Source organism: Carassius auratus, chromosome 17 (assembly GCF_003368295.1).
Source record: "Carassius auratus strain Wakin chromosome 17, ASM336829v1, whole genome shotgun sequence".
Taxonomy (NCBI): Eukaryota; Metazoa; Chordata; class Actinopteri; order Cypriniformes; family Cyprinidae; genus Carassius; species Carassius auratus.
The window spans coordinates 3,995,515-4,008,354 of record NC_039259.1 but is presented as its reverse complement, the minus strand read 5'-3'; the positions used below and the strand labels follow the sequence as shown (position 1 = coordinate 4,008,354).

The 12,840-nt window shown below is 42.3% G+C and overlaps 1 protein-coding gene across 1 annotated transcript in view; it reads left to right on the top strand.

Moving 5' to 3' along the window:
- Positions 1-12,096, top strand: part of gnmt (glycine N-methyltransferase) — a 113,970-nt gene extending 101,874 nt beyond the window's left edge. Inside the window, exon 6 of the mRNA XM_026285350.1 lies at positions 11,003-12,096. Coding sequence (XP_026141135.1) covers positions 11,003-11,174 — 172 coding nt within the window. The 3' untranslated portion in view covers positions 11,175-12,096. The remainder of the gene's footprint in view (positions 1-11,002) is intronic.
- The last annotated feature ends 744 nt before the right edge of the window (positions 12,097-12,840 follow it).

Below are 12,840 nucleotides of genomic sequence, written 5' to 3'. Positions count from 1 at the left end.
GGAGGCAAGACTGTAGACCAGGGATAGGCAACTTCGGTCCTGGAGGGCCACTGTCCTGCAGAGTTTAGTTCCAATCCTAATTAAACACACCTGAACAAGGAAATCAGTGTTTTCGGGATTACTTGATAGATACAGGCATGTGAGTTTTTATGAGGGCTGAAGCTAAACTCTGCAGGATGCAGAACCTGATTTTACCAAGTGAGACATGTTCCTGGGACAACATCTTTGTTGACCCTGGAACAACATTGTGATTAACCAATCAGATTTGAAGAACAAGTTTATAGATTTTGTGAAAACACTATTTTGTGTTTATAGATTTTACGCTTAAAATCACTGTTTGGTGCTTATACATCAGTGTCATTCATCTATCATGTCCTCTGATTTTAAGGATTACTCATGGTTAAGGTTAGGTTTAGGTGTAGGGATATGGTCAAGACTACATTTTTTTTGAGTAAAATGTTGTTCCAGGGTCAACAAAATATGTTGACCTAGGAACACATCTAACTCCGCAATATCAGGACGTGCCTGCAGGATAGTGGCCCTCCAGGACCGGAGTTGCCTATCCCTGCTGTAGACTTTTACCTTTTTACTTGAACTAGTGGTTTTGTCAGGTCTTTAAAAAGGATGGACATAACTTGGAGTGATATTTAGAACACCAACACCTTCTTTTAGTTTAACACCCATTGCATCTTTATCCAGTGAGTTCAAGACATCACCCATATAATCAAAATTGTACACTCACATCTTCCCTTGTGTCTGATTGAAGATTATTCATGGCTGGTTCTTCATGTTTTAGATGAGTGATCTTTTCTGTAGCAGCTTCTAGTTCACCTTGAATTTCTAAAGCTTCTAACCTTTTTTCTTAAAGGGGGGGTGAAATGCTATTTCATGCATACTGAGTTCCTATTCAGGAACTCGAGCTGCGTCGAAACGCTTTGGGGAACGCGTTTAGCGTGAGCGACTCTGAATATGATATCTAATCTGTCTTATAGAAGAGTGTGACGTCAAGGGCGAGGTGACGTAAGCGACCAGGAAGCTTTAAAGGCACGAGCCGCACAGCTGGCTTCAGCTTCTGTGTTTTCAGCAGGCGCTCTTTGTGTGCATGTCATTCTGTCTTGTCAGTCTTATTTATTGTTGTTTGTCACTATTAGCTCCTCGAAAAGTAAGCAATAGTCAAAGAGCAAAGCTAAGACGGGACATCTGAAAGGCGAATCCAGATCACGTTTCAGATTGTGTGTTCAACACGAGTGAGAATACACAGTCTGTGCACGGTCTGCCTGCGATTGAGGCACGCTGTTTCGGCTCTTGAGGGAGCCGACTGCCTGCACTGGTACAAGCCAGTGTGGACGTTTCGATCCCGGAGGACTCTCTCGAGGGGGAGTCTTCGCCAGCGTTCCTCGCGGTGTCGGTCCTGCTTTCGCCGAGGCGGAGCGGCGCCTGCACTCGCTGGGTTCGCAGATAAGATCTGCTGGAGGGTAGGGAGACGGGCGCGTCCCTATCTCATACCTCACCCGCCAGATCTGCCCGATCTCCGGGTGCGGAAGCCCGAGTGCTCGGTCCTTCCCCCCGAGTGACGGCCCTGACGCACCACCTTTTTTTCTCCAAGGAGATTAAAACGGAGGGCGTCGATGAGCTCGCAGTTGCACAAACATAAGCTGCATAAACATCAGCTGCACAGACAAACAGTTACACAAGCATCAGTTTCACAAACATATTATGCCTAACTGTATAACGAGCAGCATTAATGAGGAGTGCAGCTCACGCAGCCAGCTCTCGAAATAAAAATAAAAATAAGGGGACTGACTGTGCTTCTCGCATATCTAGGACGGATCGAAGATGGCTCTGCCTATCTCCACCCGTATTCCCTAGATTTAGAGTTCATCGAGGTTCGGAAGCACGCAAAGCGGTTCCTTCCCCCTCTGTGAACTCGCAGCTGCAGCTACTTATCTCCGAGGAGATTTATATTGTTTGTGTAACTAAGCGGCTCGCGTGTTGCCGAGGCAGCGCGTGTACTACATCATTTTCAGTTGTGATGTAAATCTTACCAAATCCAGACCGTCTTTACTCGTCTGATTGGTTAACTGCATTAATTCTGAGGAATTAAATTCAGTATCTATATGACTATGAGAAGTTAGATATGAATTATATTAACAATGCAGACCGTGTTTACTCGTCTTATTGTTTGTTTGCATTAAATTCTGAGGAATATAATGACACTTATCTCACTCTGAGAAATTATATATACTGGAGGGGCTGTTGGGCGAGAGCAGCCCTCCCAGTCTGTAGTCAGAGCGTTGCCACCCGCGCTCCCCCTGCGTCGGGACTGGAGGCTGAAGCAGCGCTCCGAACCAGGGTTTTTTCCAGCCGAAGGCGGATCTGAGGGCCGTACTTCAGGCTGTGAGGCCCTCGGTTAAGAAGTCCTGACACGTTTCGGTCACGACTACAGAGGGCGGCCCCTACTGGGGTGGAGCGGCATACACCCCATTACACGGTTCTCGTCTTGCCTCAGCGCCCTCTGGGGGCCGGTCTGCCAACCCTGCCAGTGTTCCAGGGCGCAGCGGTCCCCAGCAAGCATCATTCTCAGTATTTTCCACACGTGCGCGTAGCGGGGCTAAGACGCTCGCTGCCCCTGCGGGGGCCTATTACACCAGAGGTCAGTCTCGAGAGACTGATTCCCTTAGTAGATTATTTAGCAGCGTGAAAACTACTGCCAAATGTATCTCAATGGGTCCTGCACACAGTAGAAAAAGCTACCGAATTCAGTTCGGCTCTGTACCGCCGATATTTAACGGGGTCATTCCGACGATGGTCGGCCCCGGCCAGGGTCTGGTTATGGAACAGGAAGTGAAACCCTATTAGAGAAGGAGGCCATCGAGGTGGTCCCTTCTCAAGACAGGGAGTCCAGGTTCTACAGCTGGTATTTCACAGTTCCAAAGAAGGATGGGGGGTCGCGTCCGATTATAGACTTGAGGGTCTTAAATCGTTCAGTTATGAGATTGAAGTTCAAAATGCTCACAATCAAGCATGTTGTAGATCAGATCAGGTCCGAGGACTGGTCTGTCACAATATATCTCAAAGATGCATACTTCCACATTTCCATCCTTCCACAACATGGGAAGTTTCTGAGGTTCGCTTTCGGGGGCAAAGCATACCAATATCGAGTACTTCCCTTCGGCCTTGCACTCTCACCCCGCATGTCCACAAGATGTGTAGACACGGCTACATGCAGGGCATCCGCATTCTCAACCACATCGACGACTGGTTGAGTTAAGCTCAGTCAAGAGCAGGTTGTGGCTCGGCATCGAGGTGTCGTTCTCGCACATATGGGGGAGCTGGGTTTGAGACTGAACGCCAAGAAGAGTGTGCTTTCTCCGGTTCAGAGAACCACCTATCTAGGCGTAGTATGGGATTCGAACGCGATGCAGGCACTATTGTCCCCTGCTCGTATCGAGTCGATCCGCATCTCAGTCGAGAGAGTCAAAGAAAGCCAGTCACTCACTGTCAAACAATCTCAGAGATTGTTGGGTCTGATGGCAGCTGCGTCCAACGTGATACCTCTTGGCCTGCTGTACATGAGACCCCTACAGTGGTGGCTCAAGACCAAGGGATTTTCCCCGAGGGGCAATCTACTTTGCACTATCAAGGTCACGCGCGCTGCCTCCATGCCTTAGACATGTGAAAGAAACCTTGGTTCTTGAAACAGGGCCCGGTGCTGGGAGCTCCTTGTCGCCATGTAACACTAGCGACGGACGCATCCCTCACCGGCTGGGGTGCAGTCATGAGTGGCCACCCTGCCTGTGGTCTGCGGAGCGATCGCCATCTAACATGGCATATCAATTGTCTAGAAATGCTAGCAGTTTATCCTGCACTTAAGCACTTCCTCCCAGACCTAAGGGGTCACCATGTGTTGGTGCGCACCGACAACACATCGGTGGTCTCTTATATCAACCACCAGGGAGGTCTGCGTTCGCGCCCTTTGTACAAGCTGGCGCACCTGATCCTGGTGTGGTCCCAGAAGCAAGCTCCTCTCATTAAGAGCAGTATATATTCCTGGGAAACAAAATATGGGAGCAGACATACTGTCGAGGCAGGGGCTGAGGCCCGGGGAATGGAGACTTCACCCAGAAGTAGTGAAGCAGATATGGAGAGTATTTGGCAGGGCTCAAGTAGAACAATGCCCCCTTTGTTCTCTTTAGTTCATCCAGCTCCTCTGGGACTGGACGCCATGGTACAGACTGGGCCGAGGCTTCGTCTGTACGCATTTCCCCCTATCGCTCTGCTCCCGGGAGTTCTGGCGAGAGTTTCCCTTTCGGGAGCCCGTCCAAGAGAAGCTAAATTGTGTGTGTCCAGCTCGAGCGCTGGATGCATACGCCCACAGAGCTGCCCTGTGGAGAAAAATGGACCAATTGCTTGCATGCTGCGGTCCCCCCAAGAGGGGTTTCCCTGCTTCTAAGCAGACTACTAGTCATTGGATAGTTGAGACTATCAACGCCACTCTGAGCCCTCTGGTCGTCCCGCGCTGTCGGGAGCCAAGGTTCACTCTACATGGGGTATGGCGGCCTCCAAGGCCTTTCTAGCAGGTGCGTCCATGCTGGACATCTGCAATGCTACAGGGTTTCCACGCCTTCTACTTTTGAAAGATTCTATGGCTTAGACATGCCAGTCACTCCAGGCACTTCATTCCCCTCGTCCTAAGCTGTGCTCTTCGGATACACACTAGGCAGGGGTTTGGTAGTCTGGCAGCGTTGGTACTCGTTCCCCAAAGCGTTTCGACGCAGCTCGAGTTCCTGAAGAGGAACGTCTCTAGGTTCCTCGAGGGAACGAGACGCTGCGTCTCGAGGCCATACCCCCGGCACCCCTGCCGATGCTTGCTGGTACTCGAAGCTGAAGCCAGCTGTGCGGCTCGTGCCTTTAAAGCTTCCTGGACGCAGCGTCTCGTTCCCTCCAGGAACTAGGGTTACATACGTAACCTAGAGACGTTTTTTACACTGTTAAAGAGTTGGATTCCCATGCTAAACATGGACAAAGTTTCAAAAATTAAGTTGTACGTTTGAAGGAGTATTTTGGTTCCCAAAATACTCCTTCTGGTTTGTCACAAGTTTCGGAAAGTTTTTTTTCGAGTATGGCTCTGTGTGACGTTAGATGGAGCGGAATTTCCTTATATGGGTCCTAAGGGCACGTCTGCCGGAAGAGCGCACGCTCACATATAGCAGAGCACTGAGAGGCTGAGCACAGACATTCATTCACTGATCAGAGCGAGAGCATCGCGAAAAGTCACAAAAGTGTGTTTTTGGTTGCCAGGGCAAGACAACCCTGCACAGATTACCAAAAAAAAAACAGCATTAAGGGACCAGTGGATGGAGTTTATTTTTACAGAGCATCAACGGAGTTGTGAAAGTGTTTTTGTTTGTTCCCTGCATTTCGAAGATGCTTGTTTTACAAACAAGGCCCAGTTTGACGATGGATTTGCGTATCGTTTATTTCTTAAGGATGATGCAATCCCAACGAAAAAGGGTCACGATCGTGTGTTGGAACCGCAGGCGGTGAGTAAAACTGCTTAAAATATCTCTGCCTCCTTGTTAGTGCGTCCGCCTCCCATGCCGGAGACCCGGGTTCGAGCCCCGCTCGGAGCGAGTCGTTGCTGCTGCTGCTCTCGTTCAGTTTCAGCCTCGGGATCTGATTCGGGATCATAAATAAATGGCTGAATCTGACTGTTAGCCATGGTTTGTTTTGGATGATGGTTTTTTTTCCTCACGGTAATGTCACAGCTTCCAAGCGCTCTCAATGCAAAAGCCTACCCGCGCTTGTGATTCTTTAGCTCCGCCCACACGTCACGCCTCCAGCCGGTCGTGTTTTTCCGGGAAAAATCGGTACAGACTATCTTTCTCTTATGAATATAATAAAACTAAAGACTTTTTGGAGTTATGAAGGATGCAGTACTACTCTATAGGTACTCAAGATTAACAGGATATTGAGTGAAAACGATCATTTCACCCCCCCTTTAACAACTCTAGACATTCCTCTAACTCATGCCTTTTTTCAGAGTATCAGCCTTGACTAATAGTGCTGCCCTTTTTGCTTTTTACTTGGAATACAGACAGAGCTTGTTGATTTGCTACTTAATCTACTTGAACTATTAGAACGGTTGCTACACACAGATCTAGGATCATCAAGCTCTCCATTCTTTGGATCTTTTCAGCTGCTTTCACTATGCGTTGAAGTGACTTGCAGCAGGACACTGCAGGTGCCATACCACACAATGATGGAGCTAGTCAGGATGCTCTCGATAGTGCGCATGATGGGGGCCAGGGCTCTAGCTCTTCTCAGTTTGAGGAGGAAGTAGAGACTTATTATTAATTAATAATATTGCCTTTAACTTCCTCCAGATAATCTTAGTCTTTGTCTCTGAAATCTTTGATTTTGGACCACTGTGAACAGTCCAGTTCTTCTTCTCCTAACCCAGTTAAGACGCCTCTGACGTTGTCTGTGGTTCAGGAGTGGCTTAGCAAGAGGAATATGTCAACTGTAGCCAGTTGTGTGGTGGCTCTTGATGCCTTGACCCCAGCCTAAGTCCATTCTTTGTGAAGTTCACTAAAATTCTTGAATCGATTTTGCTTGCCAATACTCACTGCGGTTCTCTCAGTTGGTTGTGCATCTTTTTCTTTTACACTTTTTCCTTCCACTCAACTTCCTGTTAACATGCTTGGATACAGCACTCTGTGAACAGCCAGCTTCTTTGGTAATCAGTGTTTGTGGCTTATCCTCCTTGTGAAGGGTGTCATTGATTGTCTTCTGGACAACTGTCAGATCAGCTGTCTTTTCCCCATGATTGTGTAGCCTACTGAACCAAACTGAGAGACCATTTTGAAGGCTCAAGAAATCTTTGCAGGTGTTTTGAGTTGATTAGCTTATGGGTATGTTACCATATTCTAATTTGTTGTTTTTGGAGCACTTTTTTTATTGGTCTTATGAAGTATTATAATTTGTTGATATTTGAGTTGGTAGTTTTTTGTTAAATGTGAGCCGAAATCATCACAATTAAATTATCCAAAGACTTAAATTATTTCAGTCTATGTGCCTTGAATTTATTTAATACACAAGTTTCACAATTTGAGTTGAATTACTGATATAAATGAACTTTTCCACAACATTCTAATTTACTGAGATGCACCTATAGACTCAATACGATACCTGCTGATTGGCAGCTGCTTTTAAATGGTCCTGTGCTTATGTGTGTTCTGTAAATTGTTTTACTTTTTACAGCTCCTTTTCTTCTGCCTCTTTTAAACACAAGTAAGATGTATAAAGTTCAACTGCTCAACTGTGTGAACATGGCATATTGCTGCTCCAGGGAGGTATGGGGACTGCAGATGTGGCCATTGCAATAAACTGCAATGTTCGTTATGTAGGACAGTGCTAAAGGAAAACAGGAAGGAGAGCTGTTAATCCTTACAGTGGCCAATCATCACATATAGCTTTGTGTGTGTGTGTGTGTGTGTGTGTGTGTGTGTGTGTGTGTGTGTGTGTGTGTGTGTGTGTGTGTGAGAGAGAGAGAGAGAGAGAGAGTAAGTGTGTATGTCTGTCCACCATCCTCACACAAATATCCTGGAAACATTTCACAGCAAGAGCAAGAACAAATTTGGTGCAGTCCATGAGGATGTGATGCACTGTAGGACTCAAAGCAGCTGGTGGTCACAACAAATACTTTTGATATTTCAAATTAGTTTGATTTCCTTTTGAGTAACACAAACAAAATATCTGAAGAATGTTTAATCTGTTCTGTCCCTACATTAAATCAATAGGGACATAAAGATGGCATAAAAGTAATCAATTTATTTATTTATTTATTTATTTATTTTTATAATACAATCACTTTGTATGATAAACAGAACAACATGTAAGTTATTATTCACAATTCACGGGACACCTCACATATAAAGAGTGAAATCGAAATATGGGGACATCAGTTGCCATCATAATACTAGCTCCAGTAAGGTTTGGATGTTATTCATGTGCTGCTACATTCTCTAGTGTTTCATGAAATAAAGAAAGAAATGCAAATATTGAGTGCCATGAAGGGAGTAAATTATAACATAACATTTTTAGGTCAACTGTTTTATTAAAGGGTTAGGTCATCCAAAAATTTAAATCTTGTCATTTACAGACCATCATGTTATTACCAAAATTCATAACTCGAAGAAGTTTTAATGAAACCAGAAAAAGTTATGTTATGTATGAATATTTTTACATCAAATTGCAGTATAATTTTCCTTTCCATCTCTTAACTGTACTGAGCCAGAACAATAACCACAGTGACACTTGTAAAATCGGCACATCATAATGCATTATTATGTGTACTTTTAATACAATTGTCCATAACAGTCTAAGATACAGTATGCACAATCTGCAATAATACCACATCCAGAAATGTCATACTTTTTTATGCATAATAATAATAATAATAATAATAATAATAATAATAAAAAGATAAGCCTTAGATTCATGAAAAATTTGTCCAATGACTGATCAGATTTTGTGTGAGGACAAGCAATTTGTGCATCACTAGTACATGTGAAATAATTTGTAGAATCTCAGAATCATGGCTTTTAGATGGAGACAGAAAAAACTAGTCACTGAATGTTTTTCTATACATACAGTACTTTAGGTTTTTGCTGAACAGTTGTTGATTTTAAATGCATGATATGCTGTACTTAAAGGGATACTCCGCCCCAAAATTAAAATTGTATCATTAGTCACTTACCCCCATGTCATTCCAAACCCGTAAATGCTTTGTTCATCTTCGGAACACAATTTAAACGGTTAGTTCACCCAAAAATGAAAATTGTGTCATTAATGACTCACCCTCATGTCGTTCCAAACCCGTAAGACCTCCGTTCATCTTCGGAACACAGTTTAAGATATTTTAGATTTAGTCTGAGAGCTTTCTGTTCCTCCATTGAAAATGTATACGGTATACTGTCCATGTCCAGAAAGGTAATAAAAACATCTTTAAAGTAGTCCATGTGACATCAGAGGGTCAGTTAGAATTTGTTGAAGCATCGAAGCAGCATTGTCTTCTCTTCTGGGTCTGCAGTGTAGTGATGTCCGGTTGGTACATGAATGAATCATTCGATTTAACCGGTTCTTCTTGAACCAGTTCACCAAATCGAACTGAATCATTTGAAATGGTTCGCGTCTCCAATAAGCATTAATCCACAAATGTCTTAAACTTTTTTTAACATGGCTGACACTCCCTCTGAGTTAAAATAATTAAATTACTCATACAGTACACTGACTGAACTGCTGTAGAGAGAACTGAAGATGAACACAGAGCCGGTTCACTGGTTCTTTTGATTGGCCTTCATTCAAGCCTTCGGTTTACCCTCGCTCATAACATTAGCACAGAATCAGTTGAGAATGTATCACCAAAAGAACCAGTTGGGTTCAGATGCACTGTGTGTCAGTCTACTTCACGCTGAATCACGCATGTGCAGTATTATCAGCTCCTCTGTTCTCAAATCAGACTTGTCCGACAGAAACGGTTCTTGACTCGAGAACGAGTCAATCTTTTGTTCGTTATCTGGCCCAGCTCGGTGTTCATCTTCAGTTTTCTCTTCACAGCAGTTTAGTCAGTGTACTGTTCACAACACTGCAGTAAATGAGTTACTCCGGGATATTGGTAAATTTTAACTCAGAGGGAGTGTTTGCAACATTAAAAAAGTTAACAGCTTAAGTCATTTGTGGACTAATGCTTATTGGAGACACAAACCATTTCAAATGATTCAGTTCGATTTGGTGAACTGGTTCAACAAGAACCGGTGAAATTGAATTATTCGTTCGCGAACCGGACATCACTACACTGCATTGTTGTGAACACGCTCACAACAGACCCGGAAGAGAAGGCAATGCTGAATAAAGTCATAGTTTTTGTTATTTTTCGACCATAATGTATTTTCGATTGCTCAACAAATTCTAACTGACCCTCTGATGTCACATGGACTACTTTGATGATGTTTTTAATACCTTTCTGGACATGGTGAGTATACTGTACATACATTTTCAATGGAGGGACAGAAAGCTCTCTGACTAAATCTTAAATATCTTAAACTGTGTTCCGAAGATGAATGGAGGTCTTACAGGTTAGGAAAGACATGAGGGTAAGTCATTAATGACAGAATTTTCACTTTTGGGCGAGCTAACCCTTCGAGATATTTTCCATATTTTCAGAAGGCTTGTGACTGTCCCATAGACTGCCAAGTAAAATACACTTTCAAGGTCCAGAAAAGAATGAAAGCATTATCAGAGTAGTCCATCTGCCATCAGTGGTTCAACTATAACGTTATGAAGCAACGAGAGTACTGTTTGTAAGGGAAAGAAAACCAAAATAATGACTTTTTTCAGCAATTCCTTTTGTCAACAGTCTCCTCTGTGTCTCTCAACATCACTTGAACGGTCTATGTTCTTCGGTGTCAGCCACACCACAAGGATGCACTGTTTTCTCTCAAATCAAATCATAAATACCAACTGGCAACCACCTGCTCTCTCTCTCATGAGGTCAACACGTAAGTGACTTAAACTGTAATTCGTCAACAGGCTGCTAGAGGCTGGCTGCAAAAGGATGCACATTGCATCCTTGTGGTGCGGCTGACACAGAAGAGCGTAGGCAGTTTGAGTGAAGTGGAGAAACAAAGAGGAAACTGTTGACAAAGGAATTTTTGAAAAAAGTCATTATTATTGTTTTCTTCGCTTACGAACAGGTATACTTGTCACTTCAGAACGTTACAGATGGACTATTCTGATGATGCTTTTCATTATTTTCTGGACCTTGATAGTGTATTTTACTTGAAAATACAAAATATCTTAAATTGTGTTCTGAAGACGAACAAAGCTCTTACGGAACTCTTGTTTGGAACAACATGGGGGTAAGTGATTAATGACAAAAATTTTATTTTGGGGTGGAGTATCCCTTTTTAAAGCTTTTTTTTCTTTTTCTGTCTTGCAGTAAATTCCGCCTGTCATACTACCCCCATCGTTTGGAGAGTTTTAAGGAGATTTTAAGATCATCATTTTTGGGAAAATGCGAGCTCAATGTATATGGAGACTTCGAGCAATACACCCCAGGGCAAGGAGAGGTGCCCTGTTATTTCATTCATGTGGTTAAAAAGACTACTTAAAGCCATTTTTAAAGCCATTTGGTTGTGAAAATTTGCCTGTGCAAAGAGAGAGAAAAAATGTAAAATAAAACAAGGGCTTGCATGACATGATTTTAGTTATTTTGCTTTGTTGGGGGGTATGTTTTTCTCTTTTTATTTACTGTTTTGTATTACACATTTTTAAGCATGTGTAACATTTAACATTTTACATTACAGAACACTGCTGAAAGCATATCACACAGAATGTGTTTTTGTGTTTCTCTGTGCTGCCTAGTTATTATTAGTAGTAGTAGTAGTATACATGCACTAGACAGATGTTTTTGTCCAATCACCCACGTCAGATTAAAGAAGTCAAAATAAAAAGATAAATGCATAAATAATCCCTTTATAAACCCTGAACATTATAGCATTGTTGAATATGCTTTGCAATATAAACAGATAAGTAATATACAAATGGTTGTGACACAAGTCTGCAGGTACAGCACTAATTATATAAACTGTATAAGTAAAAGCGAGATTAGGGTGTACACTAAAATTCACTTACACATACTTAATGAACTACTTGAATACACAGTATGAAATAGTCTTACCTATGTGTATAACTCAATGTTCAGACAAATACATATCACTGCTGTATGTCTTTGAAAAATCATTTAAAGTGCTGATTATTTGCGTTTTTTTTTTCTTTTGCTTTAAATGTGCTCTAACTGATACATAGTTTAATGATCTATAGGTATGCAAATATTAAAGTTTACTGGACCTATATATTTTTACTTTGAAATTGTGTATTAACATCTAATGGAGTTTCAATTGTTTGTTGTGGTTTGTTGATTGGTGGCTGTAACTTTTTTTTTCATTGTGCTGACCCATATCAAAGTCCTTTGACACTCACACAATGTAAAGATTGTGTTGAATTACAAAATAAAAACCCTCTAAAAATCTATATAACCTCCCTCTTTTGTGTCCTCTTTCATATCCACTGTTTTGAGCATCTTCATCTTCAAGACTAATAACTGTTTATTCACTATATCATTCTGAAGTCAAACTGGTCTTTTGAAAACAATTTATTTAAAAAAAATTATAGAAAACCATGTACCTGGGAAAATTTAGAGGATTGTTTTTGTATTTAGCATTATAGAGTCTCGACATTTTGTTGGTGAGACACTAAGGTAGTGTCATTCTTGTGCACAAACCCTTCTTTGTTAACAGGAATTTTTGGGTTTATATATGGCTTTTATTGTGGAATTATTTTATTTCAAAATTTTACATAATATTGTGTAAGGACAAAAGGTGAACAGATCCATTTGCAAGCGTTATTAAGAAGACTTGATTAGAAACAGGCAAGGGTCAGAAAATGGCAAACTGTTATGTATACGACATGGCAAGAGCAGTCTGGTAAACAAGTGAGGGTCAGTCACCGGCGAATGTAATCCAACAGGGTGTGACTAAAGGGATAATCCAGGTAAAAGTCAAGGTCCAGGAAGGGGCAGACAATCGAACAGGACAAGACAAAAGGAGTAATCACAGACACACATGCAATAGTCAGAACACGAGAAAACTGACAAGGCAAGACTCAGATAAGGCTAGAAAAACTAAAGCAGGCTCTGTAAAGTAGCTATCAGCTAAACTATATATATATATATATATATATATATATATATATATATACAGTATTGTTCAAAATAAT